The sequence below is a fragment of the Rhizophagus irregularis genome, chromosome 30, assembly GCF_026210795.1.
Source record: "Rhizophagus irregularis chromosome 30, complete sequence".
Lineage (NCBI taxonomy): Eukaryota > Fungi > Glomeromycota > Glomeromycetes > Glomerales > Glomeraceae > Rhizophagus > Rhizophagus irregularis.
Window position 1 is genome coordinate 2657965 of NC_089458.1, and position 16020 is coordinate 2673984.

The window sequence follows — 16020 nt, forward strand, 5'->3', positions numbered from 1 at the left end:
TCTACTCTAAAATTTATTATTCGTCTTATTTTTTCAATATCAATTTCATAACCATTCTCTAACCAATAATTTCTCATTATCATTTCAAAATTTTCATCTTCTTCACTTAGATTTTCTGATACATCATCTTCTTCATTTGAACTTACTAATTCTTCTATATTATCATATTCTTTAACAAATCCTTTTGTTTCAATTAATTTTCCTATTATTCTATCAGTTAAATCATCATCTTTTCATGGTTTTACATAATTATTACTCCATTGATAATTTATATTTTTCTGAAATTTTCTTACTTTATCTCTATTTTCGTCTTTAATTATATTTTCTTCTAAATGTAATATTTCTTTAAAATATCTCATAATATTATATTTTTTATCTTTTATTGTTGTCAATTCTGATTCTTCTAACCATTCTTCAAATCTAAGAAATCTTATATCTAATTCATCATCTTCTATAATATAATTATACGTTATTAATTCTCCATTTCCTAATAAATTTTCTTCTACTTTATTATCTATTAATAAATTATCTTCTTCATCAAACATATAATGTTCACAAATTACTTTTATTATCGATTTAATTCCTATTTTCATATAATCTGGTTTATTTCTATATCTAATTGACACTATTGTTGTATCTAATAATCCTTCACTTTTTCTTTTATCTTTTCATAATTTTTTATTCTTACTTTTCTACTTGATGGATATTTTTCTTCTCCTTCTTTTCTTGTTAATGTTATATATTCCATTAATTTTATTACAGTATTCCTATTATAACTTTCTGCTTCTGATATTGCTTTTTGAAAAATTTTCCAGAATATTTTAAACCATTCTTGTTCATATTTTTTTTTCATTCCATAATACTTTAGACACGAAAGATCTTCTTGATATTTATCTTTTCTTTCAATATGCTTTTCCCTTTCATGATTAATCTTAATTTGTTCTAACATATCATATATATCTGCCATTTTCATTTATTTTCATTCAATTTTTTTTTTTTTACATTCAATTTCAAAAATTCATAATCTTTTAAATATAATAATTATATAATTCTATTTCTATTATTTTCAAAGTTCTGGCTTTGATTCTATAATTTTTCTATACATTCTATAATATGATCTATAATCGCGATTTTATTTATAAAATTTCTATATCTTGCGCAAATAAACTGTGATCAAAGCTAGGAATTATTTATAACTGAGGCCGTTTAGTATCAGATTAATATGATCATCAACAAAGGCTTATTTATACTGGGTCCTTCCAGTGTGCTCTTATTTATACTGGGGTTCTCCCAGTTCTATACACAAAATTAAACTTTTAATAACTTTTAATCTTTTCTTATATTAACTTTCAAAATATTTATTTCAAATCTATTTCATATTATTTTATTTTTCATATTTCATTTTATAATTCATTAATATTCTCTTTATTATAATTGGATAGTCACGGATTTTTAAGTGATCAATGTACTAAAATTTCTGTTGACAAACGCCCCTGGTGATACAACTATTTTTTTACTATTCTCTTATTTATTTATTATTATCATTTTATAAAATTTTGAGAAAAATATTCTAAGTCCACAATCTCCTCAGACTGGAGAGGTCTATATATATTTTACTGCACCTCATCACGTGACTTATACTTTCTTTTATTTTCTTCTATTTACTGCGCCTCATCACGTGATTTATATTACTCACATGATTTGTATAACATTTCATTTCTACTGCGTTTTGATCACGTGATTTTTACTGCGTTTTTAACACATGATTTGTCATAGTATAATTCTTATTTTTATTTATTCATTTTCTGTAACCGAACTTAGTGTTCCGCACGAATCAAATTTCTCCTCTGAAATTTGATTCAATTCGAACTTGATTCGGACTCGATTCGACCGCCAATAATTATTATCTCAGGATCCAGTGATCCAATTTCGATGATCTTTTTTTTAATCGATAGGTCTCATTGCCCTAATCAAAATAAAAAAAATGATTGTCGAAATCAGACTGCTAGATCAAAAGATATTCGCAAAATACGTTTTTATTATTTGGGAGCAATCAGGGTCACACCGTGTCATGAATCGATTCGTGCGGAACACTAACCGAACTCATGTTCTTTTCTTCTAATTAAATATTTCATTTTATATTGTTTACACAACATGCTTACGCAATTTCTTTTTATTTTTATATTACATCATTATTACATCATTTATTTCATATAATTCATTATTATCTTTTATAATCTTTCATATCATTCTTTTATTGTAATAAAATTATTTTTCGTATATCAAATAATAACATTTCAATATTTCTCATATTTACAATATCATTTAATTTTCTTTTTCATTTAGTAACCTATACCAGGCTTGCCTTTACCTTCTTCATAGAAGTATAGTAGTTTACGGGTTTATTACTAATAATTTTTCTTTTCTTATAATACTTTTGAATTTTTTAATCATTTATTAACTTTTTATTATTCACAAAATTCATTCTCATTATAAATTTTTATTTTCATTTAATTTTTAAATTTTTTCATTATTATCTTGGATATTTCATTCATCCTTTCGATATATACTTTTTCAATATATCGTATATTTTCATTTCTCATATATTCTGTAATATTCCTTTTTCATAATATTACTTTCTCTTATTTCTCGTATACCATTCAATAATATTTTAATATTTCTTATATATTTTCTTTTACTATATCCTTTTTCATATATAGTAATACTTTTCTCATATTTCAGATAAGTTTTCCTTATCTATTATTTCTTTGATGATTTCTCATATCATCTTTTTCTTATCTTTGATGATTTCTCATATCATCCCTTTCTTATCTTTGATGATTTCTCATATCATCCCTTTCTTATCTTTGATGATTTTTCATATCATCCTTTTCTTATTAATTTCACAAATTTTTCTTTCATTTTCTCATATAATTTTCTTTTATTTCTCATTTAGATCTTGTATGAAGACAACAATCTTTTACTTTCTCACGAGCATGCACCAAAAATGTGACACACCACCCATAGGATATTAAAATAAAATATCGTATGTTGCCACCGACGTGTTGAGTTCAAATAATATCTATGCTTGGTTTAAAATAAAAATTAGTTACAAAAATTACAAAACATTATTTTCTTACCCAAATATTATTTTTATTTATTTTAAAATCAAACTTCAAACTCGAACTGCGGAATTTCCTATCGAAATCCACTTGTATTTATACATTTTAAGAAAAATATTTCTAATACGACTATCTTTTTTCTAATAAAAATTAAGAAAATAAAAGATCCATTATCATATGACTATCTCGTTACACTAAACTAAACTATAAATATAAATTTTTATCGGCTAATTATTTACCCATCGGTTAATTATTTATCCATCGGCTAATTATTTATCCTTATTCTATTTTATTGTATTTTCGGTTATTACAATGTATCGGGAATAATTTTTCCGAAATACTTTGATTCGAGGAATAAATAATTACATAACTATATCAATCTAATTATGTAACTAGAGTAACTAGATGATATGATGAAATGTTAATGTATTAATTTGATTTGACTTATAAACATTTTTTTCTTCATCAGAAAAATATCGATGGACGGTCAAGTTTAACAACAACAAATTCAAGTTCAACAAACTTGGTACGGAAGAATGTGGGCAGTTTTAAAGAAAATTTATGGTTAAGTATTTCTGCGCCATTTCTTTGCTAGTCAACATATCAATAAATTTTGTATACTATATCTTTAGATTTCGTGAGCATTTTCGTTAAAGTCGTTTCGCTTATTGGATCATTGGCATCCATTATATCCTTATTAACTTACTTGGTATTCTACGCTATCCAAATAAATGACGTATGTATGGTAACTTCAAACGGTGTCACCTGTTTCACGTAATAACATCTTGACTTTTTAGAAAATTATCATGATGAATAAAAACATGGATTCGGGGTACAAAAATCTAGAAGAAAGAATAGATTCGCGTTTTGGAGAGATGGCCAAAAAATTCGATCTTTTCAGTGACAAGATTTCCGTTAGGGATAGAGAGATCGACGTTATAAATAAAGAGATTGCTGTTGTTGATGGAAAGCATTCCGCTACTAAAAGTAACATCGATGAAAAGATTGGAATATTCAAAGATAGACTTGATCTAGCCGACAAACAGATTTTCACTATACAAGAAAGATTAAAAAGAAAGTGGGGGAGTTAATACTTAAATTTATGTGAAATGGAACCTATTTTCAGTAAAAGATAAATTGTATTGTTGCTAATAGGGCTATGTCTTACACACGTTTAAAAAATTCGAAGTAAAATCTTCATTACATTCTTGCTAGAATGCAAATTTAATTTATCTAGCTAACAAAATAAAAGTATTATACTGCATGTGCTATTACTATTAATGTAAAATAATATATGACAAAAATGAATGTAAAAAATAATAGAGAGGCAATATCAGCCTGGTTCTGACAAAAGATCCGCAAGATGTCAAGATGCCAATTGCCAAGCCCATGCTGGTACAGGTACATGTTCTACATCTTCGAATGCAAAATTATCGCAACATATGTTCACACCTGAGTAAAAATTTTTCCGATATCGACTACTGCGCATTTCAGGTGATTATCTCACGGGTTCAGAATACCGCAGTCTCTTTACATCTTACTTCTCCTGTGTTTAAATTTAATTCTCTCAATGAATCGATGGATTGAGCGTTTGACATGATTGATAATACTGTTTATGCACTAAATATTCAAAAAAATTTGTCCCGCCGATCATTTTTGCCAAGAAAAATTTATTATTAAAAATAAATACAAAGTTCGGGACGTAGCCTGCGATACATGACGAAATTTCTATTCCTAAATCCTAATTCTACAATCTAACTAACAACCTCACATTTACGTGACTTAGAGATTCGCCCCGCGTTCTTTACGATATGTCTGCTATAAAGTTCATATTTATTAATGATAAAAAACTAAAGTTACAAGAAATCGCAATACAGGAATTTGTTAATAATAAATTCTTACGCTTTATATCTATCTAGCAAGTTAGAATATTTGAGGTGTTCTTCCTCGAGCTTTCTCTTCTTTTTTGTGTCCCGACTTGCCATACCGAAGTCAATCAGATAGACGTCACCGTCATCGTTAATTAAGATGTTTTCCTCCCGAATGTCATTGTGGAGGATGCCATGCTTGTGGTTCGCTTCTAATCCCTTAATAGCCCTTGTCTTTTGCTGTTTCTTTATTTTTTGGTCGCTCAACGAAGTGCCGACAATAGTCATGCCGATAACGAAGCTCATACCTCCTCCATAATATCCATAACAGACCAACTTCGGGATATACTTGCCTTGGATATCAGCGAGTTCCTTGTAAATCTCTACTTCCTTCTGCATTTCTTTCAGAACATACGATGGAGCCTTCGACAAGTCTACGCTCTTCAAAGCAATCGTATCGCCACGAAACTCGCAAAGGAGTGTTTTACCACTTCGTCCTTCACCTAGTATGCCCTTAAACTTGAAGTCCGCGAAGCTAAACTTTTGCTGGTTTACTGGGATGTTAGAAGACGATTGTTGATTTGCAAAAGTGCCGGAAGTTGATTGTTGATCTATTGAGGAGCTGGAAGTCGATTTCGAATGTGACCGAAGATTACGTGAATTATTGTCTCCATGAGCCGGCACTAGTACTTGAGGTTTAGGAGACTTGGGATTCTCTTTCGCCCGTCGAGTTAGATAAGCATATGCCTTGAGTACAGGTGGAGTTTCAGATTGAAGTGGGAGGGTTTTTGAGATCCAGAGCTCTGTATGCTCTCGGAGTAGAAACCAGTGATTATCATAGGTGGAGAGAATACCATATCTAAGTTCGTTTCCTCCCATATAATTATAGATTTGTTGAACTACATCCTTGCCTTTACTCGTCTGATAAAATTCGGGAAATGTTTGTTCCCCCATATCTTCTAAAACATGTTTTCTTTTAGCTTCCATCACCAAGATCAATGAACCCACGAGATGACAGTTGAAATCTGGTATGCCGGGAGTGTCAGTAGATTTCCTTGAATATACGTAGTCTGGTCCTGTAAGATCATTCAATATCATACAAATATTAACATTGATGGCATTACGAACATCCTCTTCATCGACCACAGCAAATCTATCATTAAATCTCGGCCTCTCGAATATCGGCTGTTGGTCGAAATTAAAGCTGTTCACTTGCTCGAAAAAGTCTCCCCAAAGTTGCACACTACAACCTGTCGATCTTTATTTATTTATTTTTCTTGCCGGTGGGTCACCTACAGCCTTAGTAGTGGTCTTCGAGGTAACGCAGTCCGTAGAATATGTTATCGGTGGCGGAATACACGACAACGCCTCTTCCAAGCTGAGAACTGGAAACGAAAAAGTGTTAATATTACTAGGCCAAATGACGAAAATTAGCCGTTAAGGCGCTTTGCACAGACTATACCAGACACTTACGTGGCAATTTTACAATAACATGGATATCGTCCTGATCGCCAGGGATCGACACCTTCCATAGCTTGAGCCTGTCTGCGTCAATACCAGCGAAGTCATTTTGTTTTTTCGCCTTTATAGCGTCCTTGAGGTGGCTAACCAACTTTTCCCTATCAAATATCTACGGCAAAAGCACTCGCGGTCGTATTTCCTTTGACGAGACATAGTAAAGTGATAGGCATGTTTTCGGCTTATATAGTATTTTTTGCGGAATATTATTGGTGCAAACTGGCGTAAGTGAGGACAAGAATAAAAAAGATTTTATTTGGCGAAAAAAATACTGAGGCAGACTATATGTGAGAAATTATTCTGTTTCACAAGCCTGCCGTATGATCGGCCAGGTGCAACGATCGCCTAATCACTGCGCCTCCCTAACCGTGAAGACTCTTCTCACTTATCACCTGACGTTTTTTATATAGGCTAGACTGGTTCGGATAAAAAATGTTAGATTTATAGTCCTGATATTTCATTGCACGTGACCCTTTCTCATATACGTTCGATAAAATAATACTTTATTTATGAAATAAAATAGTTGCCGGTAGCCGGCCTATAATACATAAAGATTGGCCGTTAAGGCGCTTCGCACGACTATATCGCTATTACACGATGTGAATAAAAATATAACTAGTTTACTTTCTGATTCGCTAGAGCCCAGTATCCTCGGGATCTTTTTCCAACACTTCCTGGAGGTATACGATAACATGAATAGAAGATAAGGAGGGTTTTTTTTAAGTCCTTTTATATCTTCCACGGAAAAATAATAAGTAAACTTATTGGGAGGCTCCATCAATTCCCCTTGTTTTTTTTCGGTAGTATTCACAGTATTGACCAAACCATGATTGGGTTGTTTGAATTTTCTTACATATAGATTGAAGTTTTTTTGACTTAAGTCTTGCCGGACCTTTCTGATTTCGACTCCCAGATTTTCGACGGTTGAATTATTATCAATTACTACAGGGAAAATATCTTTCCCAGTCTCGCCACGAACAAAGCAGACGAGATGAATATTACTAGTAGTGGAAGACATCATGCTTTCCTAAATACAAGGCTCATAGTGAGAAAAAACTCGCTCCCATACATACATAATTTAGGGCATATACATACCTTATTTTGCGTTATTTTACGAGAAAGTTTTTTGCGGAAAGTTGGCTGAACTTCTACATGCTCCTACATGCTTTATATCTTGCTGGGAAAAAGAGCGAGTTAAGGAGGTATGAGGCGTAATTAGTATTGTTGTCTGATGCCAAGAGCTCTATGAAAGCACATGTAAACGGAATCCTCATACCTTTTCACATGGAGATCTACCGGAGAGACACATAGTTGGTTTTACGCCTGGCGATCTCAAAATTGCAAGTCCCTCAGCCTTCCATAACATATGCTTTTGATGTTAATATTTACTTATAGGGAAGGTCCTGTGTTGCTTGTAGACATTCTTTCACATTTTTCTCATGTTTGGGAAAAAAATAGAGGTATTGGTTAGTATATATAACTTTCGATATATGTGAAAAAAAAATAATGTTTCACAGACTGACCGTGTGATCGGCCATTACATCATTGCACAGAAATCTATGGCTCAGCAAATTCTTCCGAGCTGGTGATCACCGCTCCGGATTAGTTAGATCGGTAGAGTACCACCATTCTGCGGAAAATCTTACCACACCACCCTCGGTTACACAGTGACATTTAGCGCCACATTATCACGTGATATCCGCGTTCGCATTTTTTATATTTATCTGAGGGACTTAGTTTTTTTTTACTAGCCTGATCTCTATTTGTCACACACCTCGGACATCACACCCAACAAATATTTGTGTAACCGAGGGTGGTGTGGTAAGACTACCCCCATTCTGCTTGATCGGCTAGTATTCTATCAAAATAATTCCTTGGTGATCGTCTGATAGGGTGCCAGAATATCAGTTCTAAAGCCTGCGCCAAATTCTGATTGTTACGCATATTTAAATCTAAAATTCTCTGAAGGCTCTAAAAGCTCTGAAAGCTCTGAAGGCTCTGAGCTAAAATCTGTCCACTAGCAATGTTGTTCTGTGTAAGATGATTTCTAAGCACTCCAATGAGATCAGGAGGCGTTATAGTATCCACAAAATTCTGATATTTGGATTTAGTTTATCTACAGCTTCTTTGCTGATTATATAACACCCCCTCAGATTAAGATATTTTAAATTAAAACATGAACTAGCAATTTCTTCGATAGTTGTATCGGTAATTCGATAAAAGCCAAGGTCGAGTTGTTGGAGCCTTGGGCAAGAGCGAATAACATTACAAATTGATGTTTTGGAATATTCTATGCGATTAGAGATATTTAGATATTCTAATCTATGGCATGAATTTGCGATTGCAGATAAACCTCCATCACCTACTTACGAATACGTGGGCAGCGCTACATAGCTACCTAATCGATCATCACACGTATTCGATATACCTCAGATTCAGGTATGAACCCACTATCAGTTCTAATGCCCTATTACTAAATCCTATGCTATTTTTGAAACTCAAATGAATTATATTTGGGCATGAATGTATAATGCTTATAATTTTTTTATCTGAAAGTGAATGGTAATATGAAATTTCGAGATGAGTTACATTTGAGCAATAAACTGGCGTTTGCTTTCTATGTACTAGCTTTATGAATTTTTTCAATCGAAAGAGATCCTTTGCACGTTCTATCCTTATGAATTTATTTAATCGAGAGTGATGCTTTACACAGTAATTATAATCATTTGGAAGAGATTGCTCAGAATATAAGTCTTTTCCCTTTAGCTCAATACGCCTCCATAGAATAGGAGCACTACATCTGTACCACAGTTGGCCGACAAATAGAGCGGAATAGAGGGATTTATCTATCAATAAGAAATATAAAATCTGTTCTAATAGTTCTAGTAAATAAAAGATGCTTGTTTGCGCCATACATAGTGCATATTAGTATATGTTATATCTTTAAACAAAAAATAGCAAAGCACCTTCGGGAAAATTATGCGATCACCGCTCCGGACTAACTAGATTATTCAGACTCTGATTCAGTTTCAAAGCTAAAAGATTCTGAATCAGAATAGTATTCTTTATCAAAATTTTCGATATTTATATTTGGATTTAGCTGGTTTATGGCTTTTTGCTAATATTTTCACATCCTTCCAAATCTAGAGATTTTAAATTGAGACATGAGCGAGCAATTTCTCTGATAGTCGTACTGGTAATATTACAGTATCCAAGATTGAGATACTAGAGTTTTAGGTAGGAACATATAACATTACAAATTGATAGTTCGCTGACAAATGAACAACCACTTAGCTCGAGATGTTCTAATTTATGACAAGTATGAGCCAGTGTTTCAGTAACCTCATCACCAATATCATTATAACCGATCTCTAAATGTCTTAAATTTGGAGATGTTCTGATGATAGCCACAATTAATGCATCATTATGGAAAGCCATAACACCAGCAAAGTTAAGATACTCTATGCTGAGACATCTCTGTATTAACATACTAGTATCTTTGACATCCCCCTTACTATACAGTCAAAGCTTGTTATAGTGAACTTTCAGTTCCATCTAATTTTGTTTACTGTAATGAATATTCACAAAAATGGGAGATTTCTTTATAGTGAATTTTATATGAATAAAAAAAAAAGTTTCTTATAACACGAATTTTTTAAACTTTATTATTTTCTTGAATATTTAACATTGCATAAAACTATCTAATGTGGTTTGTTTTGCATTATCTTGAATTTGCTTATTAATTTTTGATTTTAAAGCATAAAGAGTTTTTAACTCTGTATAATCAACCAAAATATTATCAGGTAGATTTTTAAAATACTGAACCACTTTCTCTAAACTACTCAAAGCTTCTTTATTAGAAATACTAATATTTGTTTCTAATTCATCGTCCTCTTCTATGTCATCATTTTCAGGTCTTGAAATTATTGCAGCAATAATTTCTTCATCAGATAATAGCTCTATTGGTATTTCATCATCAATATGAATAAATCTTTCAGCTGTAATTATATATGAAGTCGAAATTAAAGCCCAAAAGTAGAAATATTTCGACTTGGGAAGGTCAAAAGTCGAAATTAAAGTCGAAATGGTCAAAATTACATCATAGTCATGTGATTTTTATAATTATAATTTAATATAAAATTTTAAACGTGAATAACTCCGTCAATATTGATGGTACAGATATGATATACATATCATTGGAATCCTCTCGATGAGCTGAATCCAACCGCATAAAGATCATAAAAATCGAATCACTGGATGCGGAGTTCGTTAACTTTGAATTTTAAAATTATTGTTTACTATAAAAATTATAAGACTATTTAATACCAAATTTTAAACGTGAATAACTCCGTCAATATTAATGCTACAAATATGAAATACATATCATTGGAATCCTCTCGATGAGCTGAATCCAACCGTGTAAAGATCATAAAAATCGAATCACTGGATGCGGAGTTCGTTAACTTTGAATTTTAAAATTATTATTTACTATAAAAATTATAAGACTATTTAATACCAAATTTTAAACGTGAATAACTCCGTCAATATTGATGGTACAGATATGATATGCATATCATTGGAATCCTCTCGATGAGCTGAATCCAACCGTGTAAAGATCATAAAAATCGAATCACTGGATGCGGAGTTCGTTAACTTTGAATTTTAAAATTATTATTTACTATAAAAATTATAAGACTATTTAATACCAAATTTTAAACGTGAATAACTCCGTCAATATTGATGGTACAGATATGATATGCATATCATTGGAATCCTCGCGATGAGCTGAATCCAACCGTGTAAAGATCATAAAAATCGAATCACTGGATGCGGAGTTCGTTAACTTTGAATTTTAAAATTATTATTTACTATAAAAATTATAAGACTATTTAATACCAAATTTTAAACGTGAATAACTCCGTCAATATTGATGGTACAGATATGATATGCATATCATTGGAATCCTCTCGATGAGCTGAATCCAACCGTGTAAAGATCATAAAAATCGAATCACTGGATGCGGAGTTCGTTAACTTTGAATTTTAATATTATTGTTTACTATAAAATCATATAACTATGACGTAATTTCGACCATTTTGACTTTTGGAGGGGCTCAAGTCAAAATCATTTCGACCATTTCGACCATTTCGGAGGTCAAAATTAACCAATTTCGGTTTCATGTATAGCTGTAATAGGATCTTGTAAATTTAATTCATCAATCATTTCTTGTAATTCTAAAGTAATTCTATTAATATCATCATTAATATCTTGATTCCAATCAGAATCATTTTCTTCAGGATTATTTCCTTTAAAATCAGGTAAAATACCTGTTTTTTCCCAACAGTGTTCAATTGTACTTGATTTTACAATGTTCCATGCTTTACTAACAAATGTTATAGCATCAAGAATATCAACTGGTGTTACATCAGAACTGCTTTCTTGAGCTAAATCGTACGTTTCTACTCTATTTGCAACTAATAATTTTCTATATTGAGCCTAAAATTATAAATATATGAATAAATGTTAAAGGAAATTTAAATTATAAGTAACAAAATATTAATAGAAAAAATTCAATAATTGGATTTACCTTAAAGCTGTTGATAATATCGGCATCTAATAGTTATAAATGGGCAGTTGTATTAGGAGGAAGAAAATATACTTTAATATTTGATAATTGAATAGTTTCATCTAATAAATGTGTAGGCACATTATCTGCCAATAATAATATTTTACGATTTTGCCATTTCATTAATTGGTTAAATTTATTTAAATAATCACGCTATACTGATACTTGCATCCATGCAGTACGATTCCAATAGTACCAAACAGGAAAATCATCTTTTTTAATTCCTTTTAAAACACGTGAAGTTTGCTACTTATGTATTACTAATGCAGGTAATTTATGGCTACCATCGGCATTACAAGTTAAACAACTGTAATACGATTCTTTGATTTTTTAGTACCAGAAATATAATGATCTGAAAGCGTTTTTGATGGTTCTAAATTCCAAAATAAAGCTGATGTATGTACATAAAATTAGTTAATAAAATTATAAATTTGCACTAAATTTAACCTGTTTTTACCTGTTTCATCAACATTATAAATATCACAAGGATCATATTGTTCAATAATTTCTTGCAAAATTTTGCGCTCTTCTTCCAGTGTTTCTAAAGGTGCACTATTTGCTTCACCAGCTCTATTAATTTGCCTTACATTATATCATTTTTTAAATTTTATTAACCATCCATCTGAAGCGGTAAAAAATGTTATTTGTAGCCTAGTTGCAAAATTCAAAGTTTTAGATTTTAATACATCTCCTGTAATAGTTAGATTTGATGCTAACGCTTGCTGCATCTACAAATACAATACAGATTCAATTTCTGAGTACTTGGCACCTCTATCCCGTTTTTGATCTTTAAATTCCTTATTTGAAATATTGATGGATATCCATTTATCTTTTTCTTTTAATATTTTACAAACTTGTGGCTTTGATATACCAAACTTTTTAGCAAGATTTTCCTGATTATATAATGGATTATCTCTTTTCCACTCGCATAATTCTTTTTTTTCTGTGAAAGATAAACTTTCCCTTTTACTGGTTGATTCTGCTACTTTTCTTTTCCTTTTTTTATCGGGTGGCATTTTGAAAACAAAGAAAAAAAAGTGTTAATGTGTTATAATGGATAGGCATTTAAATTAACTAAAAATGATTAATATCATGTGATATTCACTATAACAAGTATAAATTTATAATATATGTTCTATATTTAAATTTTTATTAAATTTATATAGAATGAACTGGGAAAATAAAAAAAGTTCACTATAAGCCAAATTTACTATAACGAGCTTTGACTGTATGCAATATTAAAATTTCGTAAATTTGGGCATGAGTTTATGATACAACTTATAGATTTATCTGTAATCCAATACGCTTCAGCAAAATGGAACTGTTGCAAATCATGGCAATTTTCTGCGATCTCAAACAAAGATTTATTGCTAATATTTTCACAGTAAGAAATATTTAAATGTTCTAATTTACGGCATGATTCTATGATTGTACATAAGCCCTTATCGGTTATTGCTTGAGTATTCCATAAATTAAGATATCTTAAATTAGGATATGATTCTGCTATTATAAATAGTGATTTATCACCATAACCTATACAACCTATACTATCTTTGAAATCTAAATAAACTATATTTGGGAACATTTTTACAATACTTTTTATTTTTTTATCTGAAAATGAATGGTAAAAAGTAATTTTTAGGTGGGTTGTATTTAAGACATAAGCTGGCTTATGTTTTTCATTTATTAATTTTATAAATCTTTTACATCGAGTACGGTCTCTCTCATGATAAGTATAATCGTCTAGGAAATGATGGCCATATTTCAGGTCATTCCCTTTTAACTCGATGCGTTCTCATAGAAAAGAGGCACCACATCTGTACCACAATCGGGAAACAAATAGAGTAGGGTAGAGGGATTTTTCTACTACTAGGAAATATAGAATCTGCTCTAATAGTTCTAGTATATTAATATTGCTAGAATGTGCCATGGATAATATATGCTGTATCTTTAATCGAAAAAATAAACCTCTATTCAACGCTCTTAATTATGCGGTAAGATACCATATGCGCCTGATTAATCTCTTTAAACTACCACTCGCTTAACCTTTCTTGCTCGTGCCTTCCTTAGTTGCTTATGAGGAACATCCTTTTTTTCTTTTACCTGATACCTATGGAACCCCTCAATTATCTCATCTAAATCAGAATCCTCAGAAGACTCGAACAAAGCTTTACCTTTTTTACCAATCAGCAAAGAAACTATTTCATGTATTAAGTCGACCACAGCTTCCCTATCAACACATTCGTCCAGATCATCCAATTCAGCTTCCAATAAATTGACCTTCTTTTTAAGCTTTACATATTCGAAATGATAATCTTCCAGTCTTTTTTCTAATGCCCAAATTTGTCCAGAGAGTGCTTTATATGCTCCTGCATTCTGTTTGTCCAGTCCAAATAACTTGGCTATTTTCTCTATATGTCTGATAACTTCCTGCTTACTGAGTGCACTATCAGATGAATGCTTTTGATCGATTACCATTTTTGTGATATTTTATATATGCTATATCTTATCTCGAACAAAAAAATAAAATTAATAATGATATCCCGATCTACTAACCCATATATGTGATTATTTTCATCAAAGAGCTTGAATGCTTTTGCCTGATAATACGGTTCTCCCCATAACTGATAATTTACTATTGTATAGATTTACGGCTGGAGAGGCATGGCTTGTCGAACTGCGCGGTCGCTTCACTGGCAATAGTCATAGCGCAATAAATTAACGCGCAATTAAAACAACTGCAAAAATAAGCCTAATTTGCGCAAAGAACTAGGAAGTAGTAGTTTGCCAGTTTCAGGAAGGAACTCATCTTTTTTCAGAAATGTATTAAACCATAACACTCTGGGTTTTCTAGGGTCTCGTAACTGTCCAGAAGAAATTGCTTCCTGAATCCATACAAGCGATCCTCTAGCTCGCTCCTCATTCTTCTCTAGTGATCTAAATACTCAAGGAATGTCTTGTTGTCCTCGATTTTTTGCATATCCAGTTACACCTTCATTAGATATACGCAAGGTTTTTATTTCAGCAGAACGGATGCAGAGCATTATCGTTACATCAGCAAGGGCTTGTAAGCCAGGGGCTTTGGATACATTATACATATCCAATCTCTTCTTAACCGATTCTAACAAGAAGTGGTCCAGATAATCGATCCCTTCATCTTAACATTGTTTACTACGCTTCTTTTAGATTTTATTAGCTGAGCGGGTTATGTCTGGAATCAATGTAGCTGAGATAATTTTTTCTGAGGCTTTGAGGTTTCACAATTCTCTTCGAAGCCTAGAGATTCGTGATAAACTAGCACTAGCATTAAAAGCAGATTCAACTAAGGCTTTTGCTATAACTTTTACTTCTGCTTCATTAAGATTATCCTGAATGATACACTGGGCCAAATCTCTAATAGTCTCTTTCGGTAAAATTTGACATGTATTCACTGTATCCGGTTCTGCTTTTTGGGTGATATCGAGAGTATCAGGAACATTGGGTAAGGCTCCTCCTTTTTTTTGACCAGCTGTTAGCTTAGGAATTAATGCAAATACCTGTTCTTCGCTAAAATTGTATCCTTTTTTGAGACGTCATCGTGCCTGATCCCTCTTAACTTTATCTGTTAAAAGAATATCCAATGCCAGTACGTGTTTACTTAGCTTTTCGATACTCATCTCAGTATTGAACTCGTTTTCTGTTACATATCTAGTAGCGATGCCAGCCATGTTATTATTTGGTAATATGTAAGATATTTGGTTATACCTAGGTTGTTTGGTATATACTATGCGGAGAAAGTTCAATTCGAAAAAATAAATAATTGTTCTGACATCCATGGTCAGTGAAAGCTATCGAAGGATTGGAGGAGCGAAAAAATAATGATATAGCTTATGCTGGATCTCTATGA

At 31.7% G+C, this 16020-nt stretch overlaps 7 protein-coding genes across 7 annotated transcripts; 1 reads left to right on the forward strand and 6 right to left on the reverse strand.

The window, feature by feature from the left end:
* The first annotated feature begins 3570 nt into the window (after positions 1 to 3570).
* Positions 3571 to 4396, forward strand: OCT59_021999 (uncharacterized protein). Its single transcript, XM_025313127.2, has 3 exons — positions 3571 to 3686; positions 3755 to 3858; positions 3920 to 4396. The coding sequence occupies exons 1-3, from the start codon at positions 3659 to 3661 to the stop codon at positions 4211 to 4213; spliced, it is 426 nt and encodes a 141-aa protein (XP_025188178.1). The 5' UTR covers positions 3571 to 3658; the 3' UTR covers positions 4214 to 4396.
* Positions 4397 to 4762: 366 nt separating this feature from the next.
* OCT59_022000 (uncharacterized protein) lies at positions 4763 to 7874 on the reverse strand (the record flags this gene model as incomplete). The annotated part of the gene is made up of 7 exons (XM_066146887.1): positions 4763 to 4940; positions 5025 to 6175; positions 6287 to 6375; positions 6464 to 6535; positions 7133 to 7535; positions 7604 to 7666; positions 7785 to 7874. 7 exons carry the CDS (start codon positions 7872 to 7874, stop codon positions 4877 to 4879), a joined length of 1932 nt encoding a protein of 643 aa, XP_066005985.1. The 3' UTR covers positions 4763 to 4876.
* A 1859-nt stretch (positions 7875 to 9733) lies between these two features.
* On the reverse strand, positions 9734 to 9997 carry OCT59_022001 (uncharacterized protein; the record flags this gene model as incomplete). Its single annotated transcript, XM_066146888.1, has 1 exon — positions 9734 to 9997. The coding sequence occupies one exon, from the start codon at positions 9995 to 9997 to the stop codon at positions 9734 to 9736; it is 264 nt and encodes an 87-aa protein (XP_066005986.1).
* Positions 9998 to 10189: 192 nt separating this feature from the next.
* OCT59_022002 (uncharacterized protein) lies at positions 10190 to 10617 on the reverse strand (the record flags this gene model as incomplete). Its single annotated transcript, XM_025324068.2, has 2 exons — positions 10190 to 10499; positions 10607 to 10617. 2 exons carry the CDS (start codon positions 10615 to 10617, stop codon positions 10190 to 10192), a joined length of 321 nt encoding a protein of 106 aa, XP_025188175.2.
* Positions 10618 to 13344: 2727 nt separating this feature from the next.
* Positions 13345 to 13719, reverse strand: OCT59_022003 (uncharacterized protein; the record flags this gene model as incomplete). Its single annotated transcript, XM_025324067.1, has 1 exon — positions 13345 to 13719. One exon carries the CDS (start codon positions 13717 to 13719, stop codon positions 13345 to 13347), a length of 375 nt encoding a protein of 124 aa, XP_025188174.1.
* Positions 13720 to 14159: 440 nt separating this feature from the next.
* Positions 14160 to 14612, reverse strand: OCT59_022004 (uncharacterized protein; the record flags this gene model as incomplete). The annotated part of the gene is made up of 1 exon (XM_025324066.1): positions 14160 to 14612. One exon carries the CDS (start codon positions 14610 to 14612, stop codon positions 14160 to 14162), a length of 453 nt encoding a protein of 150 aa, XP_025188173.1.
* A 779-nt stretch (positions 14613 to 15391) lies between these two features.
* OCT59_022005 (uncharacterized protein) lies at positions 15392 to 15841 on the reverse strand (the record flags this gene model as incomplete). The annotated part of the gene is made up of 2 exons (XM_066146889.1): positions 15392 to 15649; positions 15731 to 15841. The coding sequence occupies 2 exons, from the start codon at positions 15839 to 15841 to the stop codon at positions 15392 to 15394; spliced, it is 369 nt and encodes a 122-aa protein (XP_066005987.1).
* Positions 15842 to 16020: the final 179 nt, after the last annotated feature.